The 26,256-nt window shown below is 51.3% G+C and overlaps 2 protein-coding genes across 12 annotated transcripts in view; one reads left to right on the top strand and one right to left on the bottom strand.

Moving 5' to 3' along the window:
• The window catches only part of BCORL1 (BCL6 corepressor like 1), a 78,108-nt gene extending 66,712 nt beyond the window's left edge, over window positions 1–11,396 (top strand). For all 10 annotated transcript variants that reach the window (XM_073013407.1, XM_073013406.1, XM_073013405.1 and 7 more), the window contains 3 exons: window positions 3,923–4,000; window positions 5,056–5,212; window positions 9,138–11,396. In XM_073013407.1, coding sequence (XP_072869508.1) covers window positions 3,923–4,000; window positions 5,056–5,212; window positions 9,138–9,420 — 518 coding nt within the window. In that variant the 3' untranslated portion in view covers window positions 9,421–11,396. The remainder of the gene's footprint in view (window positions 1–3,922; window positions 4,001–5,055; window positions 5,213–9,137) is intronic.
• Window positions 11,397–18,517: 7,121 nt separating this feature from the next.
• ELF4 (E74 like ETS transcription factor 4) overlaps window positions 18,518–26,256 on the bottom strand; it is a 45,807-nt gene continuing 38,068 nt past the window's right edge. Inside the window, exons 5-9 of one of the 2 annotated variants that reach the window (XM_007992671.3) lie at window positions 25,779–25,970; window positions 24,891–24,974; window positions 24,595–24,787; window positions 22,812–23,189; window positions 18,518–21,080 (exon numbers count right to left, since the gene is read on the bottom strand). In XM_007992671.3, the coding sequence (XP_007990862.1) occupies window positions 20,276–21,080; window positions 22,812–23,189; window positions 24,595–24,787; window positions 24,891–24,974; window positions 25,779–25,970 (1,652 nt within the window). In that variant the 3' untranslated portion in view covers window positions 18,518–20,275. The remainder of the gene's footprint in view (window positions 21,081–22,811; window positions 23,190–24,594; window positions 24,788–24,890; window positions 24,975–25,778; window positions 25,971–26,256) is intronic. The other variant, XM_007992672.3, reaches the window with a different exon arrangement.

Here is a 26,256-nt window from a genome sequence, read left to right as displayed (position 1 = left end):
AAGTGCTGGGATTACAGGCGTAAGCCACCGCACCCAGCCTCCCAAACATTTTCATCACCCCAAAATAAAACCCGACACCCATTAAGCAGCTGCTTCCCATTCCCCCTTCCTCCCTGCCCCCCGCCCAACCACTAATCTTTCTGTCTCTATGGATTTCCCTATTCTAGACATTTCATATCAATGGAATCATACAGTATGGGGCCTTTTGTGTCTGCCTTCTTTCAGGTAGAATACTGTTTTCAAGGTCTAGCTGTGTGTTAGAAGGTTTCAATTCTTCATTCCTTTTTATGGCTGACTAATATTCTCTTATGTGGATATATACACCATTGATGGACATTTGGGCTGTGTTCCCCTTTTGGCTGCTTTGAATGGTGCTGCTGTGAGCATGCATGTACAAATACTTGTTTGAGTATCCATTTTCAGTTCTTTTGGGCATATACCTAGGAGTGGAATTACTGGACTTAGGGTACTTTTTCAAGGAAGGGATAAGAGAAAAGGGCTGGAAGCGTGGCTGGGGTGGGGGGAATCAAGGGAAAGGAAGATCCCTCTTCATCTGGACTGTTTGTGAACGTCCGTGAGGAAATGGGAATGGAAGCTGCACCACTGACCAAATCTTGGAGCTCCTCCTGTGTGCCACTCATGGGCCTGTTTGAGGTTTAGCATCTTTGCTCATGCCAGTTAACTTTTGGCTGTCTCAAAAAGGCAAATTCACCTGCAAATGACAAAGATTGGTAGTCAGTGAAGAGAATTAGAGGAATGTGCTGGAGGCTTTGAAGGAAGTTCCCAGAGAGGAGCCCCAGGAATGTGGTGAGCTAGGGCTGCTCTGATGGAATCCTTGTGTGACCTCTTGGGGGGGGAGGGGGACAGCAGTCATTTGAATGCATATGTTTTGGCATGTTGGTTAAGCAAGCACTTTCTAGTCTCGCCTTGTAGGAATTCCTCCCTCCTTTCCTCTCCATATATTTATTAAGCTCTTACTATGTGCCAGGCACTGGGCTTAGGTATGGCAGAGACAATGGTAAACAGGACAGGCATGGTCGCTGTCTTTTTAGAACTTATGCTCTCACTCCATAATCTCCCATGACACCTTACACAGGGCTAGCACAGAAGAGACACCCACTTAACTGACACATGTTTCTGGAAGAAACTGCTTCCAACCCTCAAGTGACATGGGGCACAGAGGAGCACCTGAGCTGACAGAGGGACTGCAGTTGTTTTACAGGGAGTGCACGGAAGATCTAATGTGCATGACTAGAGGTGTCCCACTCTGGTTGCTCAGCCATGACTCTGAAAGCTGCTCTCTGGCTGTCTTTTCCTACTAGGGGAAACCCTGCATCACCTAGAAGGCTGCTAAAGAAATGAATCATTTCAGTAGCTCACAATGCTAATAGGTGTTCTTGTTGATAGGATGATCCCAAAGAGATATTGGGTCATGGTGGTGCTTCCCATTGGGGGAAACTAGCTCTGCTTCTTTAAGTTGGCTGCCAACTTCCTCCTGGGATTTACTTTTCAGGGGGCACCCTCACCTCACCTGTGCCCTTTGGACTGTCTCCTGTCTGGTTGCCCAGGTGTCACCTGAGGGCTGGTGGCAATCAAACACAACTAAGTCAGCTTGCCAGTTGTACAGGGTGTGGCATATTGGCTGAGCCGTGTATCCAGAGATGATACAGTTGGGTTTGTCGTGAAAGCCAGTGGACCTGCTTTTTGTCCAGGTAGGACTAAGAGGTGAAACAATTCCACTAGATAGTGCCTAGCTAGGAAATGAGGAGGCTAAGGGGTAGCCTTAGCCTCCTCATTTGTCTTGCCTTGTCTGTAGAGCAAGTAAACAAAAGATTGTTAAAACTTTTATTGTGGTCAAATACATAGAACCCAAAGTTTACTATTTTAACCATTTTAAAGTGTACAATTAAGTGATAGTAAGTACATTCACAATGTTGTACAACTACCACCAGTATGTAGTTTTGAAACTTTGCCATAATTTTAAAGGAAAATCCCGTCCCCATTAAGCGTCCCCTCCCTCTCCCCACCCCGCCCCCCAGGCCCTGGCAGCCACCAATCTACTTTCTTCTGTCTCTATGGGTTTGCCTCTTCTGGGCATTTCATCTCAATGAATCATACAATATGGGACCTTTGGTGTCTGGCCTCTGTCACGTAGCATCCATGTGGGTAGCATGTGTCAGAATCTCCTCTTAAAGGCTGAATAATATTCTACTGTATGGATATACCACATTTTTGTCTGTTTATCCATTCATCCATTGATGGATGTTTGGGCTGTGTCCACCTTTTGGCTGCCATGAATAGAATTGCTATGAACGTGCGCACAGACAGGTACTTGTCTGACAACCTGTTTTTAGTTCTTTTGGGAATGGAATTGCTAGGTCATATGGTAATGCTGTGTTTTACCTTTTGAGAAATGACCAAATTTTTCCACAGCAGCTGAACCATTGTATATTTCCATCACAAATTTCATCAGTTGATAGGCATTTGGATTGTTTCCACCTTTTGGTTTTTGTGAGTGGAGTTGCTGTGAACATTCCTGTATAAGGGTTTGTGTTTGTTTGTTTGTTTTGAGACAGAGTCTTGCTCTGTCGCCCAGGCTGGAGTACAATGGCACGATCTTGGCTCACTGCACCCTCCGCCTCCCAGGTTCAAGGGATTCTTGTGCCTCAGCCTCCTGAGTAGCTGGGACTACAGGTGTGTGCCACCACGCCTGGCTAATTTTTATATTTTTAGCAGAGACTAGGTTTCGCCATGTTGGCCATGGCTGGTCTCAACCTCCTGACCTCAGATGATCCACCCGCCTCAGCCTCCCAGGGTGCTGGGATTACAGGCGTGTGCCACTGTGCCCTGCCTCATGTGTAAGGAACACCTGATTTCAGTTCTTCAGGATATATACCTAGGAGTGGAAGCAAAAGGATTTTATGAGGATAAACCTGGCCATTTCCCCATGTTCTTCAAAGATGAACCAGAAGGACTTATGCTTATTTATATTACTATAAATTGGAGAGATTGTGATTCGATAAATGAACATTGTGACCAGCAGGGAATTAAAATCCTGGGATAGGTCTAAGATTCTGCTTGCAGGGTTAAAGCTCTACACCATGTAAAGTGGAGGTCCCAAACCTGAATGCCTTCAGGCTTAAAAGGGAGAAGCAGGCTGGGTGGGGAGTGGTGAATTGGAGCCAGCCTGTGTTGCTATTCCCTCCAGCCAGCTGTTGACATGCAGGAATTTGGACACAATGTTGCCAGATCAGATTTTCTTTTTCACAGAAATATGGGGAAATCTGGATTTTTAAGTGAAAATTTAAATTTAAAATTTAAAAATGTTGGAAGTGGGGCCAGGCGGGGTGGTTTATGCCTGTAATCCCAGCACTTTGGGAGGCCGAGGTGGGAGGATCACTTGAGCTCGGGGGTTTGTGATCAACCTGGGCAACATGGGGAAACCCCATCCTCTACAAAAAATGTAAAAAAAAGTATTAGCCAGGTGTGGTGGTACACACCTGCAGTCTCAGTTACTCGGGAGGCTGAGGTGGGAGGATCACTTGAGCCTAGGAGTTCAAGGTGCCGTGAGCTATGATCATGCCACTGCACTCCAGTCTGGGTGGCAGAGCAAGACCCTGACTATTTAAAAAAAAAAAAAAAAATTAAAATGTTGGAAGCAAATTGGGATTTTTTTTTTTCTTTTCTTTTAAAGTACTGGGTCAAACACCAGGCAGTCAGTGGGTTAGATTGGTCTCCTGTCCCCTTGTGTGCAGTCTCTGACTGAGAACAGGAAATGTGTGTCTCTCTCGTCACTCCTGGCCTCTCTTGTGGTCCTTCCTTCCCTTTTCCCATTCCGTTAGCCCCATATGCATGGACTTCACTTGGGCATTCCTTCCCCAGCCTAACCTCCTTGTCTCACTGCCTGCTCTTCTTTCATCAGATCACCTCTCGGATCTTCAGGGCCGGGCAGAGGGTGATCCCGGTGTATCCTGGGATTTTTACAGCAGTTCTGTGTTGGGTAAGTTTTCTTCCCACCCTCTTCTCAAGGACAGGAGTAGCCCTGTGGTGGTATCCCTTCTTCACCTTTTAGTGGCTTACAGACCCTTTCAGACCGAACCCAAACCCGAACCCATCCTTCCCTGCAGACTCAGAAGTCATTTGTCGAAACCAGGAAATGCAGCACTGATTTGGACACAGCCATCCCTCACTAGCCCTCTACCACTCCCCACCCTGGGCATTTAAAAAGTTATCTTTCTTCTGAGGTCCCTTTCTTCTCCCTGGCTTTGTCTTAACCCTGCCAGAAGCCCCTATGAGCATTGTCACCTATTCCAGTATTGCTGACACTCAAGAGGGACCCCACCCGTCACCTGACAGCTACCATTCCCTCCCTACCCTGCCCCCATGATGCACACGCAGTTTTCGAAATAGCTACTGTCTTCGGAAGCCCTTAGCCTTCTGGCCGCAGCTTTCCTCTCTTGGAAGACTAGCACGTCTTTATCCATGGTGGTCATCTAGCATTCGTCCTTTGGGCTAGGGGCTGAAGATGAAAGGAAACACCCACTCCTACCCTTGGGGGAAGCTGGAGGGGAGAAAGTCAGGATGGAATGCAACCGGCCACACCCAGAATGTGGGCTGGGGAAAGGAACCCTCCGAGCCCCCTCTGGGCTTTGTGGGAGCCCTGCAGGCAGTGAGATGGCTTGGGAAAGCTGCAGCTAGAGAAGGACAGGTGTTTTTACCTTGCCCTTGTCTGCTGATAGTATCTTCAGGCTTCCATCTCCCAACAGCTGGGCAGCTCATCCTTGATGTCACCTTGCTTTTGCCGGTTGGAGGGGGGAGGAATATAATAAATCTCTGGCCACACAATGATTTCTTTCAGGACTAGAACTTTCATGTGCCCTCTGAAGGATGTGAGCCATGGGACTGGCAAACCTCGTCCCTGACTAGGGGCCTGTGGCCTTGTCATTAACCTCCCAACTACCACCCCCCCATGCCCCTTTATCTGCTTGGCTCATTTCTTTTCTTCGGTTTTGTACATGTATCTGAGTCCTAATCCCCTATATGCTCCCCTTACAGAGGAAAAAGACGGGTTTGCCTGTGACCTCCTACATAATCCTCCTGGGAGCTCTGATCAAGAAGGAGACGATCCAATGGAGGAGGATGATTTCATGTTCGAACTCTCAGACAAGCCTCTTCTCCCTTGCTACAACCTCCAAGTGTCAGTGTCCCGTGGGTAAGTGTCTGAGAGATCCAGTGGCGACTAAGTGCCAGGATCCTGGCAACAGTGGACCACCTCACTGGGAAAGTGGAGTTCTCCAGGAGGAAGTGAAGACCTGGCCAACAAGTGCCATTACACATGACAAAGGCTAACCTGCCCTTTTAGCCCAGAGTAGTCATGTTCAAACTAGAGGCTACAGGCTCCATGGACATTGACTATCTGCATTTCCTGAACCTTAAATCTAGATTCTCTCTCAGAAGGCTTTTTTGCACTGTTACTGGGTATAAAAGATAATCTGAGAGATACTTGGGCCGATGAACTGCTAGAATCTTTGGAACATTTTTGTAGTTTCTGGGGGTAAACAGATAGAATATTTGAAATTGAGATTGTTGGAAAAGCCAGGACATGTGGTTGCCGTAGCCATGGGGCCACTGGGATCCTTCAGTAATCTACAGCCTAGTTTCTCAGTGCCATAATGTTAGCGCGGTGGTGCCAACATTGTCAGCCTAGATGACTGTGCATATTATGTTGGGGATCACCCATTTATTTAAGGAGACTAGAATATAGAATATGCCTGACACGTAACATTAGATTGAACCCAATTTAATATTTATTTGATGGTTCTGGAGGGAGTTCGACAGCCGGCAGGGCCATGGTTCTTGTTGGGTCTCCCCACATGTCAGTGTGTGGAAGTGCTGGTTGAGAGAAGGAGAATGCAGGCTCAACTGCCCTTTTGTTCTTAGCCTCCATGATTTTTTTCTCTCTGATTGGTGTCTTCATGTATTTCAAATACTTTTCCAAACAATTGTAAGGATAATTTTTCTTTGATATCTATTTTTTATAAATGTCAACTCTATGTTAAAAACCTGTGAACCAGTGGCCGGGCATGGCCAGTGTAACTCCAGCACTTTGGGAGGCCAAGGCGGCTGGATCACTTGAGGCCAGGAGTTCGAGACCAGCCTGGCCAACATGGTGAAACCTCATTTCTACTAAACATATAAAAATTAGCTGGATGTGGTGGCAGGCACCTGTCATCCCAGTTACATGGGAAGCTGAGGCAGGAGAATTGCCTGAACCTGTGAGGCGGGCCTTGCAGTGAGCTGAGATTGCCCACTGCACTCCAGCCTGGCCGACAGAGTGAGACTCCATCTCAAAACAAAATAAAATAAAATAATAAAATAAGCCAGTGAACCAGCATGATGCACACAGGATAGGGAGCTGGGTAGACGATGGATGAGGAGGTCTTTAAGTGAGAGCCTCTGTTTAGGGCTCTAATCATTAGACCACAGTTTCTTTGCATCCCCTGCCCTCCCTCCGCCCTCCCCCCCACTGCCCCACACACATGCCCTGATCAGAATAAAAATAGCATATATGATGGCACTAGTAGGGATCAAGTTTCAGGGGCTTTTGGTCCTTATTCTTCTGGACATAAGCTGATCCCTGAGGGCAGGGCGGGGCCTCTGGGATATAGTATTGCAGGGTTAATTAATTCCTCCGATGTATTCAGCACCTCCCTCTCTGAAACAGGATCTTGGGCTTCAGGCAGTAAAAGGACCAGGGTAGTCTGCATTAGGTACGGACAGAACACGGGCCACAGAGGGCTGCGTGCCCCTCAGCGAGCCGGGTGGCAGGCATGTGGTTAGCCCAGAGCCTGGTAGCAGCAAAGCTGGTTTTCCTGATGTGACATCCTCTAACGCTCGCTCTAGAGCTGCCTTTCCCCAAAGCTGCGCACACTGTGAAAATGTCTGTTCTTCAAGAAGTTGGGGGTGGGGGTGCTAGCGTAGAATGATGCCTCTGAGGCCCTATGGGGTGCAGAAGGGCCTTCTGAATCACGAAAGCAAGACTGAGTTCTCATCACTAGTGTGAATGTTCTCAGGGCTTTTTTCCCATTCTTTGGAAGTGATGGTCCAAGTGTATGATATCTGTAGTCTCCTTTTCTTAACTGAGAGCACTCCATTTCCTAATCATGTGAGATAAGAGCCTGCTGTCATTTGGGAGAAATGTTTCATTTTAGGGATGAGGACTGTGGGTCTGGTTAGATGTTTAAGGCACTGGAACAGAACATTTGATTCTATAAACATGTCTTAAACAGCTGCACCAGGTCAAACCCTGAGGACCAGAACTCAGCTCTGGCCTTCAAAGAATCCACCGTCTAGTGCAGTAGACAGACAAGTATATAATTAACTCTAATAAAACACAAAATATCCTAAGCAGATTTATTGTAAAAAAACAAAACAAAACAAAACAAAACAAAACCTCCAATAGTTTCAGAAGGGTGCCAAATACAAAAAGTTCCAGTCAACCCTGAGCCCCCATTGCTATGCTGCAGAGTGAACCACAGTTTAAGGTTCCTTTGCAATCCTTTCAGAAATGGGCTTTGTTAGTAATATTACAATAGGGATGTGAATCAAATGCCAGGAGACCATGGGAGATGGAGGAACAATGCGTTACACTAGGGGAAGGTTTCACAGGTGATACAGTATCTGCCTGAGCTGGGCCGGGAAGGAGAGAAGGATGGAGAGCAAGGCACTGAAACATACAAGTTCAGAAAGTAGGGGGAGTCCTTTATCATGTGGCTGGTGCTTGGTGGGGTGGGGGATACAATGTGGCGTGTGTGTGTGTGTGTGTGTGTGTGTGTGTGTGTGAGAGAGAGAGAGAGAGAGACAGAGAGAGAGAGATTGGATAGACATTGGGCTGAAGAGGTTAGAAGGTCTTATATCATGCTAGTGGCTGGGCATGGTGGCTCATGCCTGTAATCCCAGCACTTTGGGAGGCTGAGGCGGGTGGATCACTGGACGTCAGGAGTTTGAGACCAACCTGGTCAATATGGTGAAACCCCGTCTCTACTGAAAATACAAAAATTAGCCAGGCGTGGTGGTGTGCGCCTGTAATCCCAGCTACTCAGGAGGCTGAGGCAGGAGAATCGCTCGAACCAGGGAGATGGAGGTTGCAGTGAGCCGAGATTGCGCCACTGCACTCCAGCCTAGAGACTGTGTCTTGGGAAAAAAAAAAAAGAAAACCGTAATGGTAACAGAAGATCCAATGAGGGTGGGTGGGGGTGCAGAAGAGTGACTCTTGGCAAAGGGAAACTGGTTGGGAGGCTGACAAGACGGAGCCCAGGCCAGAAGTGGCAAAGGCTGGAACTGGGATAGTGGAATAGCGAGGAGGGAAAACCCCGTGAACCAGGACCACTCATGTGGGGAGGCAGCGCTTCTTCCCGCATTAGTCAATGTAAGCGTTTGGCCCGGGATCAGCCTCTCCAGCACCCCTCCCAGCTGTCCCTAGGCTGCCACCCAGTTGGGTGTGCTCAGCAAAGTCAGACTCCGACTCTCTGTAATGTGAGCTCTGGCCCTGCAGAAACGATGGTGCTGCCGGAGAAAACACTCGTCTAATGCATTCCAGAGCCAAAGAGAAATGCCTTTTGGATTACCCGCAGTTTAGGCCTTTCTCCACGGCTCCCCCTCTGCTGGGGAAGATCTTGGAGCGCAAGGAGGCCAGGGAAGCTAGAGTGAGAACAGGAGAGGGAAGCCAGCCAGGGTTGGCAGGGGCGGGAGTCGGGGGAAAGACTGGTCCCAATAGATGGCAAATGCCAGGTCACAGGGGTACAGGGTAAGTCCCCAAGAAGCCTGCTAAGAGTTTTAGGTTCTAGAAGGCCCCTTTCCCTCCTGCTTGTGTTATTTTGGAAGAGGTGGTCACCGACTGCGTGCTCGCCATTTAGCTGAAAGCTGGGCCAGGCATTGCAGGGGACAGAAGACATTTGCCTCAGCTATACCCAAGGAGCCTGTGGTTTAGCAGGGGACAGGGGAGCCAGACTGGCAGTGAGTTATAATGGGGAACACTGGTGGTCACACAGCCTTTGTGGACTTTGCAGAGTGTTCTGGGTCAGTGCCCCCACCGCTTCCTCTAGCTCCTTCCATAACTCCCATCCTTGCCTTTGCAGGCCCTGCAACTGGTTCCTCTTTTCTGATGTCTTGAAGAGGCTGAAGCTTTCCTCGAGGATCTTTCAGGCCCGGTTCCCGCACTTTGAAATCACCACCATGCCCAAGGCTGAGTTCTACAGGCAGGTGGCCTCCAGTCAGCTGCTGACCCCTGCTGAGAGGCCTGGAGGCTTGGACGACAGATCCCCCCCAGGCTCCTCTGAGACTGTGGAGCTGGTGCGGTACGAGCCAGACCTACTTCGGCTCCTAGGGTCCGAGGTGGAATTCCAGTCTTGCAACAGTTGACCGGGAAAACAGCTCCTCCTCTTCTTCTTTCTCCTTCCGAGTTCGCCCTTCCCCCACCTCATTGTCTTTCCCCCACCGAGCACCAGACTGCAGAATGAGGCAATAATATGGACCAACAAGAAGCCGCCTTATCAATGCCAGCATTAGCGACTGGACTGTTTTTGTTTTTTTGGTTACAATTAGTTCTCATCTCCCTGTCCTCGTCGTCATTGTTATCGTGGTTGGTGATGGGGGTGGAAAGTTGAACTCCACGTCTGAGGACAAGAGGTCCCGGGGGTGGTGGGAGGTGGCGCTGGGGTCTTTTGGACTGGCCTCCTTGTTTATGACCAAGACCAAACCTGGGCCCTGGGTGGCCTTGGCCTGTCCCGAGGAGAAATGAGAAAATCCCAGATCTTTGAGCGCCCCCCAACTCCATTCCCCTGTGTTCTTCTGTCTCCTGTAGTATTTATTTTATTAGTATTTAATTTGTATTGTTTCATTGGTTTCTGATAAGTCTGTATCACTGTGACGATTTGAGACAACTTGTTGTATTGAGGGACTTTCTGTACCTCCTCTTCTTTTTCTTTGTTGATGAGCTCTGACAAAGCTATTCCCAGGTGTTTTTTTCCCCCACTGGGGAGGGGGTGGGGAGGAATGGGGTGGGGGGACATGGACTTGTGACTAACGAAGCTGGCTGCTGCTGGCCCAGGGCTGGGGGCTTGGGGGTAAATCCTGAGGCTTTGGTGCTCCCCCACCCGCCCCCTCCCGCCTTTTGCAGCAGCCCTGCTATCTTGAGATTAGTGTTGACGGGGAGGGGAGAATTGTGAGGTGCGGGGTTAATAAATTACTCTAATAAAGGAGCGTGGAGAAGGGATCTGAGGGGTGAGGGTGCCCCCTCCTCATGCCTTCTTCACTGCCCCCCCTCAGAGTGCACAATACGAGTTTGTTCCTGCCTCCACTCCCCCACCCCGTTCTGGCCTCCCTGTCTCAAGATACTGAGCCTCTCACCTCCCAGCCCTTATCACCCCCATCCCTGCCCCTTTTCAGACTCATAGCACCCGTTTCCTTCCTCTCCTCCTTCCTCCTCCCTCAGCCCCCCATTCTCCTTGGGAATCTGCAGAGGGCTCTGGGACTGACTGCCAGATGTGAAATCCAGGTGTCAGCTGTTTCCTAGGCAAGGGCAGGAAAGTGGTCTCCAGCCCTTGTTCCACTCCTGCCTGGGGGCCTGGGGCTGAGTGGTGGCCCCGCCTGGCCTCCCCCGGCCTCCTGGCCTCCTCCTGGCCTCCGGGCCTCCAGCGCTGGGTTTGTCGAGTGACAGAGAGAGGGAGGAGCTTGGGTTGCTTCCCTGTCCCCACCCCCTCTGTGGCGTTGTCCCTCCCACTCTTCTTATTTTTCTACCAATTGCTATTTTTCCGAACAATCCTTGTAGAGTATGTACCATCCAAAGGCAGGAGGGCCTCGCCGTGGCCGGCTCTGGTTGGAGATGGTACAGTTTTATTGTACAGGTGCTAAAACAACAACAACAAAAAAAGAAAATGGAAAAAAAAAAAAAGATTAAAAAAAAAAAGGAAAAAAAAAGCCAGTTTGAGGATGGGACAATCTGTTCTCTAGAGGCTCCTGAGCCATGCGGGAGCATTGGTGGTTATTTTCTTTGTATTGTGTTTGTTCTTTGTTCCTGGGGGAGAAGTTCTCAGCCCCTTCTATAGGACTGCTCCCCACCCCCACCGTACTGCCCAGTTGGTTTTGAACAGTTGTTTTCCCTTTTTAAGAAAAAAAATACATATATATATACATACATATATATATATATATATATATAAAGTTGAGGGGTTTTGGACTTTAATTTGTTGGTTTTGTTGGGGTTCCTGGTATTGTGTAGTTTATTTCATGTTCTGTTTGCCTTTCCTTTTTTCGCATTTGGGTGTATATTCTGGCTGCCCTTTATGTTTCATTTTAAGCAACTGGCTGTGGAGTCAAAAACACTTGCATACTGAAAATCCTGTGTCAGGGCTTCTGTCTCCCGTCTCTCTTTTTCTCTCCTCCCCTTTGGGACTTTTTGGTGGTTTCAGAAGGTGGGCATTGTGATTCAGTAAATAGGGAGTCCCCACCATCCTGCTTTGCAGCTGTGGGTCCCGAGGGGTACGATGAATGAAGGCAAGGTGGAGTGACTAGTGAACGTTGGGTCACGATCTGGAAAGAAAAAGAAAGGGGCAAATCCTGGGGGTGGGGCCAGTGGGGCAAATGGAGCATCTGGCTCCTGTTGCTTTGGTTTGGAGTTGAAGCAGGTGCCTGGGCAGTCCTTGTTTCCATAGGAGTAACAGGGTTGGAGGAAGTAGCCCTCTCTTTGGTGGCTGTGGGAATAAGCCTCAAGGAAGTCGTCTGCCTGCCCTGGGCCACCCTGCCGAGGTGGCATCTGGCTGCATGGCCTCATCACTGCCCTCACTGTTGTGCCAGTGCTCCCCGCCCACAGTGCAGGCCTTCCACGGTTCTGTTTTCCTGCCACCAAGCTACCATGAAGGCAAGATGCCCATCCTAGATTTTGCAGTTTTTCCTCCCACTTCAGAAAAACAGTGGTGGAAGCTATGATTCTTGTGATTGCTGGTTCCAGAATGCACCAGTGACTGAGAGGAAGAGGATGTTCGAGAGGCCTGGGATGAGGCCTTTTGAAGCTCTTTTCTCTTAGGGCCTCTCACTGTGGCTTTCGAGTCTGGAGAGCCCTGTCAGAGAGTGTAGAGGCGAAGGGATCTGTGCGTCTGGCCGGCTGGAGTCCAGCCATCCCCAGGAGTGAACTCTAAGCTGCTGTCTTTGCTCAAGCCTCAGAAGCTTGACTCGACCCAGGCCCAAGCATCATCCTCTTTGAACCATAGCATTAATCTTCCTCATTGGTCCTCCTCTCCCCACTTTCTGATCCCAAGGCCCTATGCAATAGCCACTTTTGTCAGATTCCTAAACAAGCCCACAGTGGTTCTGAATTCAGGTCGATACTGTGCTTGGAACTTGCAGTTAAGTCCAGAAATCTGACATGTTGATAGGTTATGAAAGCCATGTGGTGAGTATAAGAATTCAACTAGGCTCAGGATGCTATGGGAGCTCAGAGGGATGGGCAAGGGCCCTGGGAACACATCCTAGAAGAGGTGATGCCTGGTTGATACTTTAAAAGGTAGAAATCTAGGAATTAGAGGTGGCAGGGAAGAGTGTTTGAACTGAAGGGACAATCTGAGCAAAGGCTTGGAGACAAGGGGAGGTAAAAGCAAAACCAAACAGCAGATTGTTTTATTGCTTTTTGGGTTCTTTGCCCACAGCTTACCTGGAGTCCCACTGCCCTTCTGCCAGGTTGGAAAGATTAAGGCAGGAAGTATGGGCCGTGGCATTAAATCTACATCCCCGGTCAGGATTGGGGTGAGGATGGCTTGGTGGCCTCTTATTAAATATCTCCCAGTCCTTTTAGTATGGTGTAGAGGAAAGAGCCAGCACCACTCCTAACTACCTAGGCTGACCTTGGGCGAGAACCTAATCTTTCCCAGCCTTCATTGCTCCATCAGCCAAATGGAGGCCAATGTACCCACCTACTGACAAAGCATCACACTGAGGACCAAAAATATCTGTTTAGCCAACATTAGTTCCTCCTTCATGCAGAGCTCAGGAGCCTATGGTTAATGAGGGTCTTATCAGAAAGCTCTTTGGGCTTGAAAGAGAGGCTCTGGTCAAGTCGGGAGGAGGGATCATCTCTGCATCCCTATTTGGCGTGGGGTAGGTGGTGTTGGGGGCGATGGTGAATGGGGCAGTAAACTCCTGCCCTGTTCCATACTCTAACCCAATAACCGGGAGGCCTTGGTGGGTAACTGTGTCCCACCCATGCAAAGACCAGTGTGTGTGTGTTTGGGGAAGGGTGGGGTCCGCCCCAGGGGCATCTGCTCAACTGCTGGGCAGGGGGACGCGAAGTGCTCGGGCCTTCTGGACCCCGCAGCAGGGACGGGCCGGGCCTCCACTTGTTTCCCTAGCGCTCCGGCTGCCACCGCGCGGGGAGCCGGCCAAGCCGCAGCGTCCGGCCGCTGGAGCGACGTCTTTAGGCCCCGCGCCGGTTCTTGGGAGCCGTGCTCGCGCGGCCGGCGGTCAGGTCCCTCGGCTAGCAAACGGCTGTCTAGGGCGCCTCGATCGCTCTGCCGCTTCACGGTAGAAGGCAGCGGCGCGCGAGGGGAGCGAAGGGCAGGCCGGGTGGCTGCGGCGCCGCGTGCTCACCTGCTGGTCCGCGAGGCTGGGGGAGGGGGCGCCGGGGGCGGGGCCAGAGCGCAGTTGGCCAATGGGGGAGCGCATTCGGCGGCCAGCTAAATTCCCCCTGGAAAGTGAAGGGGGCGGGGGCCGAGGGGAAAGTTCGAAGCTCCGGAGCAGCGGAGGGCTTTGGTGGCGGCCGGAACCGTCTGGGGACAGTTGCGGGCGCAGGGGCATGATCGAGGGACTGGAAGACGCCGGCCGCGGTCGCGGCCGCCTCCGCCAGGGACGGTAGGCCCCGCCCTGGGTGCCCCTCCCTTCCCGGGCCCCGCCGGGCGACTCGCCCGCCATCGCTGGCTCGACAGCGCCACCTGCTGGACGTCGGCCTCCACGTCCGGCGCGCCGGGACCGAAGTTCTCGGAGGCTGGGACCTCCGTCCAGGAGGGGAAGAAGCTCACTCACCCCAGGTTCAGCGACTTCAGAGCTGGAGGCAACTGCCTCTTTTGGAGTACAGGATGGGATCAGAAAGGCCTGTAACCCTCAGAATAGCTTCTTGTCCCGCCCCACCCACCGGAGCTGACACTTCCACCCGACAGCCCCACCCAAGGGTGAGGAAATAGTGGCGAGGCAGTCCCTGGAAGCGGGCAGCAGCAAAGGGCGGGAGTTCAGGAGTTGCATGTGGCACCTGGTGACAGCAACGCACAGCTGGCAAGCAGCCCCTGGGCTCCTCGTGGACCCTGTGATCGGGGATGTCTGTAACACTCCAGGGGCAAAGGAAGTAGCCCCCCGCAGTGTTATAGGAGCGGGCAGAAAGCCGCCTTAGCTCCCAAGTGTGGATTGTCCCCCTCCCTCTCCTCTTGCCTGCCATAGCATAGGGCAAAGGTCCCAGAATTAAAATCAGGACCCGTTCATTCTTCCAATAAGCATTTATTAAGAACCTACTGTGTGTCAGGCAGTGTGCTAGGCACTGGGGGATACATCAGCGACTAACACACAGTCCCTGTCCTTGAGGAGCTCCACAGTCTATTGGCGGGGAACCCTACATAAACAGGTAATTAAGGAACTGCAGTGTGCTAAGTGCTACCATAAGAGGTATTTACAAAGTGCTGTGAGGTGGCTCAGGGCTGTAATCCCAGCACCTTGGGAGGCTGAGGTGGGCAGATCACTTGAGGTCAGGAGTTCGAGACCAGCCTGATCAACATGGTGAAACCCTGTCTCTACTAAAATTACAAAAATTTGCTGGGCGTGGTGGCACGCAGCTGTAGTCACAGCTACTTGGGAGGGTGAGGCAGGAGAACCGCTTGAACTCGGGAGGCTGAGGCAGGAAAACTGCTTGAACTCCGGAGGCAGAGGCTGCAGTGACCCAAGATTGCGCCACTGCACTCCAGCCTGGGTAAGGGAGGGAGACTCTATCTCAGAAAAATAAAACGAAGTGCTGTGGGAACCCAGAGGAGGGAGTAACATATCAGCTGCTGGGAGATGAGGGTCATCTCTTGACTCCTGACTCCATTAAACCACGAAAAGGCAGAGACTTATTGCCACTTGACTCTGGTTAAAATTAACCTGTCTCCTGAGGTTCTACTCTAGCCCTCTCCCATAACTGTATCAGCACAGGTTAATCAGTTTAGCTAGTTTCACACCTGGAGTAAGAAAGAAACTGGACAGGGAAGTTGCTTTAGAGGTAGAAGATGTTCAAAATAGTAACAAAGTTTGAGTGCTGAGGTGGGGGGTGAGGTTGGGGATACCATGAGGGCACTGAGCCAGGGAGGGCAGGCCCAGAGCAGTGGAGCACCTGGGGCGAGTGCCTGGGCAGAGGGGAGGTCAGAGGCCACCTACCTCAAAGTTTGGTCCCCATCTCCCACCGGCTCCATCAGTAACCGTTCCTTGATGCTTTGTACTGTGCCACCTTACGTGGTTGATACAGTCCCTCCCGCTGTTCAAGGAGGTAATGTACTAATTGGGGACACTAAATAGGTACAGGTCATTGAAGATTTAAGTAACAGTTTGTGATTATAATGGAAGAGATGTCACAGGGTGTTCATGATCAGTTGCTGAAAGAGTGGCAATTGCAATTACTTTAAAATAGCTCACTTAGGACAGGCTGGTCTGGGGAGGCAGAGTCCATGAATTGAGTCTTGAAGGAGGGACACAATTTAATTGGTACTAGGAGGATAGGAAGGACATTCTGATTGAGCGGAACCAATCAGATCTTGAAGGATGGATTGTACTTTTTTTTTTTTTTTTTTTTTTTGAGATAGTCTTGCTCTGATCACCCAGGTGCAATCTTGGCTCACTGCAACTTCTGCCTCCAGGTTCAAGGAATTTTCTGCCTCAGCCTCCCCAGTAGCTGGGATTATAGGTGCGTGCCACCAAGCCCAGCTAATTTTTGTATTTTTAGTAGAGATGGGGTTTCGCAATATTGGCCATGCTGGTCTCGAACTCCTGACCTCAGGTAATCCACCCACCTCAGCTTCCCAAAGTGCTGGGATTACAGGCGTGAGCCATTGTGCCTGGCTGGGGATGGATTTTCTTTCTTTTCTTGTGTGTGTGTGTGTGTGTGTGTGTGTGTGTGTGTTTTCCCCGGAGATGGAGTCTCACTCTGTCGCCAGGCTGGAGTGCAGTGGCGTGATCTCAGCTCATTACAACCTCCCCCTCCTGGGTTCAAGTGATTCTCCTGCCTTAGCCTCCCGAGTAGCTGGGACTACAGGTGCCAACCACCATGCCCAGCTACTTTTTGTATTTTTAGTGGAGACGGGTTTTCACCGTGTTGGCCAGGATGATCTCGATCTCTTGACCTCGTGATCTGCCCACCTCAGCCTCACAAAGTGCTCGGATTACAGGCATGAGCCACTGTGCACAGCCAGTGGATTGTATTTCCAAAGGAAAAGATACATAGAAGGGAAGATTATTCATTAAGAAAACACAAGAGTGTGTAAATAATGTTGAATTTGTCTGTATTGCCTAGAGCAGGTAAAAGATAAATGGAGGATCTTGGTTTCCAGGTTTAAAATGCTTAGAATATATATAGTAGATGATAAGAGCAAAAGCACAGAGTTTGGAAATTGTAAACAGGCCAGCAAATCCATCAGTTTGACTGGAGCAGTGCCTTGGGGTGGTGGCACTGAGTGGTGGCAGAAGGAGCAGGGTGAGTTGACTGGGGAAGTCAGTTAGGACCCAAAGGTGAAGGGTCTTGATGGCAGGCCAAGGACTTGGAGCTTTGTCCTGAAGACAGGGCTGATGCTAAGCTTAAAATACTTCCGGAGCTACTGCCCTGAGCCCAAGTGCTCCCCCATCCCTACTCCAGGACCCCTGGACTGGCTTCAGCAATGAAAGGATTAAGTTTAGAAAGGATTAGAGATTAAGTGTTTTGAGTATCACCCCTACCTATAGGCCAGGAGTCGTCACTGAGGGCATTTTATCAAAGGGCAAATGGGAGGGGTTGAGACATCACACCGGGAGCCTCTGTGTGTAGTCTGAGCTAGGGTGGAGGCTTCTGGGAATGTGGAATAAAGGTGAGGTTTTATGGACATTGCAAACCACATGCTGGACTTCGGGAGATGGGAGAAGGGAATGGGGGTGAATTGAAGGGAACGATCAGACGGCTCTGAAATTTCAAACTTAAGAGGTCAGGAAAACGGTGGCACCATTAACAGAAATAGGCAAGTCATGATGGCCTTTTTGTTTGCTTGATTTATTATTATTATTATTATACTTTAAGTTCTGGGATACATGTGCAGAATGTGCCGGTTTGTTACATAGATATACATGTGCCATGGTGGTTTGCTGCACCCATCAACCCATCATCTTGGAAAGGTTTTTTGTGAGTGTGGAAATAATTTTAAAAATCCATTGTTGGCCAGCCGTGGTTGCTCACGCCTGTAATCCCAGCACTTTGGGAGGCCAAGGTGGGTGGATCACTTGAGGCCAGGAGTTCGAGACCAGCCTGGCCAAAATGGTGAAATCCTGGCTGTACTAAAAATATGAAAATTAGCTGGGCATGGTGGCATGTGCCTGTACTCCCAGCTACTCAGGAGGCTGTGGCAGGAGAATCGCTTGAGCTTGGGAGGCAGAGGTTGCAGTGAACCGAGATCATGCTACTGCACTCCAGCCGACAGAGCAAGAGTCTGACTCAATAGAGGGGCTATCCTTTTTTTTTTTTTTTTTTGAGATGGAGTCTCGCTCTGCCGCCCAGGCTGGAGTACAGTGACCGGATCTCGGCTCACTGCAAGCTCCGCCTCCCGGGTTCACGCCATTCTCCTGCCTCAGCCTCCCGAGTAGCTGGGACTACAGGCGCCCGCCACCTCGCCCGGCTAGGTTTTTGTATTTTTTAGTAGAGACGGGGTTTCACTGTGTTCGCCAGGATGGTCTTGATCTCCTGACCTTGTGATCCGCCCATCTCGGCCTCCCAAAGTGCTGGGATTACAGGCTTGAGCCACCGCGCCCGGCCAGAGGGGCTATCTTTAAGGGGCTGACAAGTATCCATGTGGAAATGTCCAGCAGATCGCTGGAAATGTGAGCCAGGAGCTTAGGAGAAAGGGTGGGACTGGAGCTCTAGATTTAAGACCCATCTCCGAGGAGCCAAAATGAGCCCCAAATGGATGAGATTCTTGAAGAACAGCCACATTGGAAGTGGTAGGTGAAGAACCAGCCCCAGAAAGGGTGATGGGGGACGCAGGAGAGCCCAGCTAGTGTGTGCTTACGAGGGTCGAGGACTGTGAAGAAGACATTTGATTTCACCACGAGGTCACTGATGACCTTCCAGCAATGAGTTTCCATGGAGTTGGAGTAGGGGTGGCAGAAACCAGATTTCAGGTGGGGATGGGGCTACCCCAACCCATGCAGCACCTTTGTGCAAAATTTTTTAATGGTGACCCTTTATCAAGATGCTTACTTTCAACCATCAGGAAACTGTCATCATAAACTGATTTTATTAGAAAAAGGCACTTTAATGCCAACTGCTGGAAACACGCATAGAAAATACATTTGCACAACTAAACGCAGTGCCCTCCAGGGGGCAGGGAGAAGAAGAGAGTGGGAGAGGGTGATAATTGGCTTGGCAAAGAAGAGAAGAGCGAGAGCGCGGCCAGGGGAGGTAGTTAGGTCAAGTGGATGGTTTTGTACCAAGGACATAGCAAAGGTCCTCAGGCACTGATTCACATTACCCAAAGTCACCAGATAATAGAGTTGTTTCTGTGGCTGAAATTTCTTAGCCTTGCCCCCAAACTTGGCAGGAGGGAAGCAAGCTCGTTTAAAGAAGGGAGAGGGGAGGAGATCCAGGCCATTGGCCTAGGGGTTGGCTTTGAGAGAGAATAGGTTGACCCTTCCTTGGAAAGAGGGAAGCAGGGAGCCACGACTGCCGACTCCCGTCTTCTTGGTGAAGGAGTCAGGGTTAGGTGTGAAAGTGGGAGATGAGGGGCATCGGTCCACCCGAGGAGGTCTGCTGCAGTCATCATAGAGGCAGGCTGGTTCGCCTTTGAGGTGAGTTGCAGGCAGGCTGAGCAGCAGAAACCATGTGGTAGGTACCCATGCTTGAGCAGGAATGGGGGTGGGCCCCATATAGGTCGCTGCTGGACTAGCCCCAGTGATGCCTGACAGCTGGAAAATGTCAAAAAGTAATCAAGAGGGAGCCCAGGATTGGGGAAGTAGGCTGGGGTGTCAGCAAAGGCTATTGTCTGGCGGGGGGCTGGTATCACACAAACAGCCCAAGCCCGAGGCACAAATATTCAATGAATTCAGCTCTGACTGGGGGCTTTGTGGCTAGCTCTGAGGCTGGAGGGCACTTCACCCCTGTCTAATCCTTCAGCAAAGCACTCTGGGGTGGCCCAAGATTCCAGCCTGACCGCATGGTGACTGTGGTTGCTAACACGGCAAACTCTAGGAAGAGTACCTTGGTCCAGCCAGTGAGTGCTGCTCCCAGAGCTGACTTCCCTTCCCTCCCATCGTGGTTTTATCCTACTCGGCCTTCGTGTCCCTGAGGAGCGCATCTTCCCCAATGTGCATGCGCATCAAAGCGTTCCTACTCTGCACTCGTTCCAGCTCTACAACATCTCCAGATTCGGGGGATCAAACTTGTACCCCATAGTCTCAGAGCAACTGAATCTTGGCATGAACAAAGGGAATTAGAGAATGCTTTCCCTTAAAAACAAAATCCCTATCCCTGTGGCTGATCCACGGAGATATACACACACCTTTGGAGACAAGACCTCACAGCTACAGCCCTGTCCTCCCCAAAGAAACTAAGATACAGACCAACAAGTACACACAAGTACATACAGGGATAGTCACATACGGGGTAGTAAATTCCCTGTGTAGGGAATGCAGCCAGTGAGATAGAGCCAAGTAGAAGCGCTCTTCTCACGAAACTGCTGCACAGACCCTGGCCACAAACTTCTGCCTGGCTCAAGGGTTTTTCCCTCCATCACCAAGTCAGCCCATTATGCTGGCAAAAGCATATCCCCTAGTGCTTTTGAAGGCCATAGTCTGATGCCAGGGATGCTTAAGCTGGGCACTGTTTGGCCACAGTGACACCAGGCAGGGCCGGGGAACTGGGGGTCAAGTGTGTTGACATCCCACTGAAATGCAGGGGCAGGTGTGCTACTGGAGTCGGTCCCTATGAAAATGCTGCTCAATTTTGCCTGGTGGGTCACACTTGCCCTGACCCCTTTGCTTATATGTCATGGGGCTCCATCTTAATGAGGGAAGTAGGGTTGAATGGGGAAAAGGGGGCTGGGGTGGGGGATCTTGTCAGAAGGCTCCCAGATGTAGTCACACTAGGCTCAGCCATCAACAGGGACCCTGGGCCTGAGGAGAGCTCAAGTTCAGCCACCGGGGTCAGCCCAACAGTGGGGCGGCTGGGAGGAGACAAAGTCTGGTTGCCCAGAAGGCTCGGATTGTGGGAACCCCTGGAAACCACTTGGGTTGGAAGTGGCTGAAGATGAGCCTGATCTCTCAGGAGCTCCCTCAGGGTCTCTTCAGGAACCAGCAGCCCCTCCATGGGGGCCCCCGTCACCATACCCTGAACATAAGAGGAGGACCTCAGTGGCCCCTCCTTGACCCCAGGGGCTGCTGTAGTGCCAGAAGTCCTGATGAAGGCAGCAATGACAGTCCCAGGGGGCTGAGAGCTGGGCCCTGCTGGTCCAGCCCCTGTGACCGTGGGTGGCGCTGGGTTGGTTGGACGGTTGGCCCCAGCCAGAAGTTGGGGGAGGCCACTGAGAATCAGTGGAGCCCCTGGGGCTGCCACCTGGCTGTCTTGGAAACTGGCGTTCAGGGGGAAAGAGGCCTGCAAAGTGAAGGTGTCCTTGAAAGTAGAGGCTGCTGGAACACTCTGGAGAACGAGCTGAGTGGGAGCAGTAGTACTGGCAGGAGGCCCATTGGTCAGCACCGTGGTCAGCGGGATCGTCTGCAGGGTCAGGGCCGAGCCCGACCCCACGGGGGCCACTCCTAGGTGGATGTTGCTGGGCACCGAAGTCGCACTGAGAAGAAACAGAGAACAGAGTTGGTTAAGGCAGGAGGTGTCCCCCAGCTGGTTAGGAAGGGCAGAGAGGAATGGAGCTGAAGGTGTTTGTCGATTTCTTTGCTGTTTTGTTGCTTTTTTTTCTTTTTCTAGAGACAGGGTCTCACTCTGCTGCCCGGGCTGGAGTGCAGTGACATGATTATTGCTCACTGCAGCCTTGAAGCCCTGGGTTCAAGCGATCCTCCTGACTCAGCCTCCCAAGTGGCTGGGACTACAGGTGTGTGCCACTACGCCCAGCTAATTTTTATTTACATGTATTTATTTATTTTTATCTTTTTGAGATGGAGTCTCGCTCTGTCACTCAGGCTGGAGTGCAGTAGCGCAATCTTGGCTCACTGCAACTTCTGACTCCCAGGTTCAAGCGATTCTCCTGCCTCAGCCTCCCGAGTAGCTGGGATTATAGGCAAGCACCACCATACCTGGCTAATTTTGTATTTTTAGTAGAGACGGAGTTTCACCGTGTTGGCCAGGCTGGTCTTGAACTCCTGACCTCAGGTGATCCACCTGCCTTGGCCTCCCAAAGTGCTGGGATTACAGGCATGAGCCACCGTGCCCAGCTGTAGCTCACATTTATTAAGTACTTATAGGTTTATAGGTCAGGGATCATTCTAAGTGATTGACATGTGGCATTTCACTCAATCCTGAAATCAGCCCACAAGTGGAATAAGAACAATCTGATTTTACAGATTGGGGAAAGTGAGGCACAGAGAGGTTATGTATTAATAACTTGCTCCAAGACCAGCCATACCTTTGTTATCCTTTGATTTCTTCCAAGTGGGGATGCTGGGGTCTCACAAGGCCTCGATGTGAGTCCCTGCTCTAGTGCTTACACAGCGAGTGTACATGGGTGAGTAAGCACTACACAGCAGGCCTTGTGACCCCAGAGCTCATCTTCCTCACCATTCCACTCTACTGCCTGCCCTCCTCGAAAGGGTGTCTCACTGACCCACGCCAGCTTAGTGGGAGGTCCATACACATAACCCAACAAGTTCAACCTTCTCAGGGAAAATTGGAGGCCCCTTAGTGGGGATGAGAAGTAGTAAGAGCTTGCCGGGTACACCTGGAGGTCCCAAGGGGTTCACAGCAGGCGGCTGTAAAACATTCTCTGTTGCTTCTTTTCTAGAATGGAGGAGGCTTAGGAGGATGGGCCAGGACACGGAGGCCCTGGTGGCTCCCTGGGGAGCCGCTCTCATGTAAGCCCCCGGATGTGTGACCTCAGGCAAGTGACTTTCCCTCTCTTGACTAACAAGTGCCCTACTGGCTTCTCCATGGCTCTGGGAGGATCCCATGAGCCTGGAGATAGAGCAGAGCTTGGCAAGAAGTTGAAAACTGAGCCCTGCTGGGCGCAGTGGCTCACACCTGTAATCCCAGCACTTTAGGAGGCCAAGGCGGGCAGATCACTTGAGGTCAGGAGTTTGAGACCAGCCTGGTCAACATGGTGAAACCCCATCTTTACTAAAAATATAAAAATTCACTGGGTGTGGTGGTGGGTACCTGTAATCCCAGCTACTCGGGAGGCTGAAGCAGGAGAATCACTTGAACCCGAGAGGCGGAGGTTGCAGTGAGCAGACATCATGCCACTGCACTCCAGCCTGGGTGACAGAGCGAGACTCCATCTCAAAAAAGAAAAGAAAACTGAACCCCAACGTGATGTACTATGTGAAGACTCATGCAACCTGGGTGCCTTTACCTCACAGCTTTGGTGAGCTTGACCTGGCCCTCTGCTGGAGAGACAAGCATGGTGGAGGTAGTGGGGATCTCCTCGTCTAGCGACAGTCCCAATTCCAGACTCGCAGATGGCTGGAGACCGACATGCTGAATTTTTGGCTTCTCCCAAGAAGAGCTGCCCTTGACCTGGGGGGCAGATCTGGATGAGACCCTGGAGCTGGTTCGCCGGGTGGTACTGGCGGAGGCCACAGAGGCCGTGGAGGCCTGAGGAGGGGCTGCTGTGGCTTCGCTGCTCTCGTCCTCATCTTCAATGACCACCAGGTCCTTGGGCATCTCCTTAAACTGGTACACCAGCCTCTGCCCTTCCACTTTGGCCAGGATACCTCTTTGGTAGTAGTATCTAGAGGAAGAGGGGCGGGGAGTTGGGAGTTAGCCGGGAGCTGGGTGGGAGACCTTCTACCTCCATCTCCCCAGTGCTCCTCTCCCAGGGCTAGGCAAGCATGAGGCTGAGTGAGGCTGGCTGGGGAGCCAACTGAGGGCCCAAGGGCAAGGGAAAGGATATGTCAACCCCTGGACTTGGAAGACTTTTATGACATTCCTGAGATTTCCCCCTGAGGACTCAAAGGATCACAGAAAGGTTTTCAGATGCCACCCCCTCCAACCCCCTGCTTTGGGGTAGAGGACAGGGAATGACTGAAGGAGGGAACTGAGAGTGAGGGGATGGATGGCGGGGACAGCAATCCCCCAGCCTGAGAGACCACCTCTAGGACAACTCAAGTCCACCTCCCTGGGGCTCTGGCTTGCAGATGTGAAGAAAGCCCTTCTTGGGGAAGAGGGGATGCTGAACTGCTCTTCCATTATAAAAAGCAAAAAGGAGGCCAGGCCCCTAATCCCAACACTTTGGGAGGCCAAGGTGGGCAGATCACTTGAGGTCAGAAGTTCAAGACCAGCCTGGCCAACATGGCGAAACCCCATCTCTATTAAAAATACAAAAAATTAGGCCAAGTGCGGTGACTCACGCCTGTAATCCCAGCACTTTGGGAGGCCGAGGCGGGTAGATCACGAGGTCGAGAGATCGAGACCATCCTGGCTAACACGGTGAAACCCCGTCTCTACTAAAATTACAAAAGAATTAGCCAGGCGTGGTGGCGGGCGCCTGTAGTCCCAGCTACCTGCAAGGCTGATGCAGGAGAATGGCATGAACCTGGGAGGCAGAGCTTGCAGTGAGCCAAGATTGTGCCACTGCACTCCAGCCTGGGCGACAGAGCGAGACTGTCTCAAAAAAAAAAAAAAAAAAAAAAAAAAAAAAAAAGAAAAGAAAAGAAAAGAAAAAGAAAAGAAAAAAAGAAAAAGAAAATACAAAAAATTAGCTGAGCGTGGTGACATCCGCCTGTAATCCCAGCTACTCAGGAGGCTGAGGCATGAGAATCGCTTGAACCCAGGCAGTGGAGGTTGCAGTGAGCCGAGATCGTGCCACTGCATTCAAGCCTGGGTGACAGAGCAAGACTCCGTCTCAGAAAAAAAAAAAAAAAAAAAAAGAAAAAAGAAAGAAAAGAAAAAGAAAAAGAAAAAAAGAAAAAAGAAAATACAAAGAAAAAAGGCCAGGTCAGAGATACAAGAGGACGGGGGGCTCTTCCTCCCAGAGGGGGCCTGGGGAATGGACATAGAAGCAAGCTAAGAGGAAAGTTACGGGACTCGTTTCCTTATGATCAATCAAGTCTCCACAAAAGCGAGGAGGACTCCTTGGACTTAAGGAAGGGCTGGTGATCCCCAGGGCAGGGGTTCTGTGTCCCAACAGCTCCTACCTTAGCGCCCGCCCCATTGTCTCATAGTTCATGTCAGGCTTGTTTTTCTGCTTCCCCCACAGCTTGGACACAGCTTTGGAGTCCACCAGTTTGAAGATGCCTTTCTCTCGCTGGGTCCACTTGATGTACTTGGGACAGGTGTTTCTGTCTTGCAGAAGCGCCAGGAGGAACTCCCACAGATAGATGGTGCTGCCTGCAGAGGGGCAGGCCATGAGGGGCAGCCTGGGCAGCTGGGGCACCCTGGCAGCAGGGAAGGGGCTCCCTCCCCACCTCACCTGAGTCCCAGCTGTCCGTACCTTTGCCATCCTTTGATTTCTTCCTAATGGGGATGCTGGGGTCAGTGACAGGTGAGGTACTTCGGTTGCCCTTGGTCTTCCGGACTATGAGGGAAAGGTGAGTAGGATGAGGAGCAGCTTCCGAGAGAGGGCCCGGGAGCTGGCCGAGTTGGCTGTGACAAGGCCAACAAGGAGGAGGCAGGTCACTGGGGCTGGAGGCCCCAGATTGCTCTCCACAGCCACGGCCCTCAGGCCTCTGCACCCTCATTTTCAGGCCCCCAGGGTAGCACTGCAACATGGCTACAATGTGGAGAAACCAAGTGCTTGCAAATAAGTCACCTTTGTGAGAACAGAATCTGCCTAGCCTAACTTCTGATATGGAAAGGCAGCCTAAAGGCACCACTGTTGTGCAGGTAAGTGCGGTGCTGAGGTTTGGTTGCCATGCTGACAAGGCAGTATCAAGCAGCCATCGCCTGAGTAAATCAATAACACCGGGGCTTGGGAAAGCCCAAAGTCCTCTCTCATATATGGCCTCGGCTTTATAAGCTCTGCAGAGGGAGATAAGCACCCGGCATGACTAGTCTTTTATAGGCTGAGGGCCCAGAGGTCCAGGGACTGGCCAGGGGTCCGAGCCTGGTGTCCAAACGCCGAGCCTAGGATTCAACCTATCAAGATCATTAATGTTTCTGAAAGAGTTTATGCAGATCCAGGGCAGACAGGGGCAGCATGGGAAATGTCAGGCTACTGGCAGACTAATGGATAAGGCCAGGTTTTACAGAAGGGAGGCCTTTTGGTCCATCCGTGTCACGCCAGAGAGCTGGCCTCATAACACATCCATAAGCCCTGACCGCCCCCCACGCCCCGCCCATCCCCTCGGAGACACACATACACTCACTCTTCCCCACTTACTTCTCTTCTTTGATTTCCCAGTCTTCTTGGCACTTTCCTCTCTGGAGGCCTTCTCCTCCAGAGAATGCCCCTCCTGGTCACTAGTGTCACCTGCCCTGTTCAGGGCATCGGGCTCAGAGGCAGGAAACAGGTAGTTGGGCAGAGTGACGGCTGGTGCAGGGTCTGAGTCTGGAAGCATTTCAGAGGTATTGACTGCAAGGAGAAAGGCCTGAGGTGGGCGGGGCCCAGGGCAGGGCTGGAGCGGGGTCTCCCAGAGCTGGAGAGATGGGTAGGTTCCAAGGGAGGGCAGGGGGGCTCTTCCCCCGAACCCCAGACACAGGATACACCTGAAAATGCTTCATGTGGCTTGTACCACGAGGAGAGGAAACATCTGCAGAGCTGTGGGCACGAGCTGGCCCCAATCACCGCTGCCGCATTTATAGCCCACTGCTGGTGGTGGGGAAGATCTAGGTGGCAACCCAGGTAAAGGGCCACCTTA

Source organism: Chlorocebus sabaeus, chromosome X, assembly GCF_047675955.1.
Source record: "Chlorocebus sabaeus isolate Y175 chromosome X, mChlSab1.0.hap1, whole genome shotgun sequence".
Taxonomy (NCBI): Eukaryota; Metazoa; Chordata; class Mammalia; order Primates; family Cercopithecidae; genus Chlorocebus; species Chlorocebus sabaeus.
Note: the sequence above shows the minus strand (reverse complement) of the source record. Positions and strands in the feature narration are given on the sequence as shown.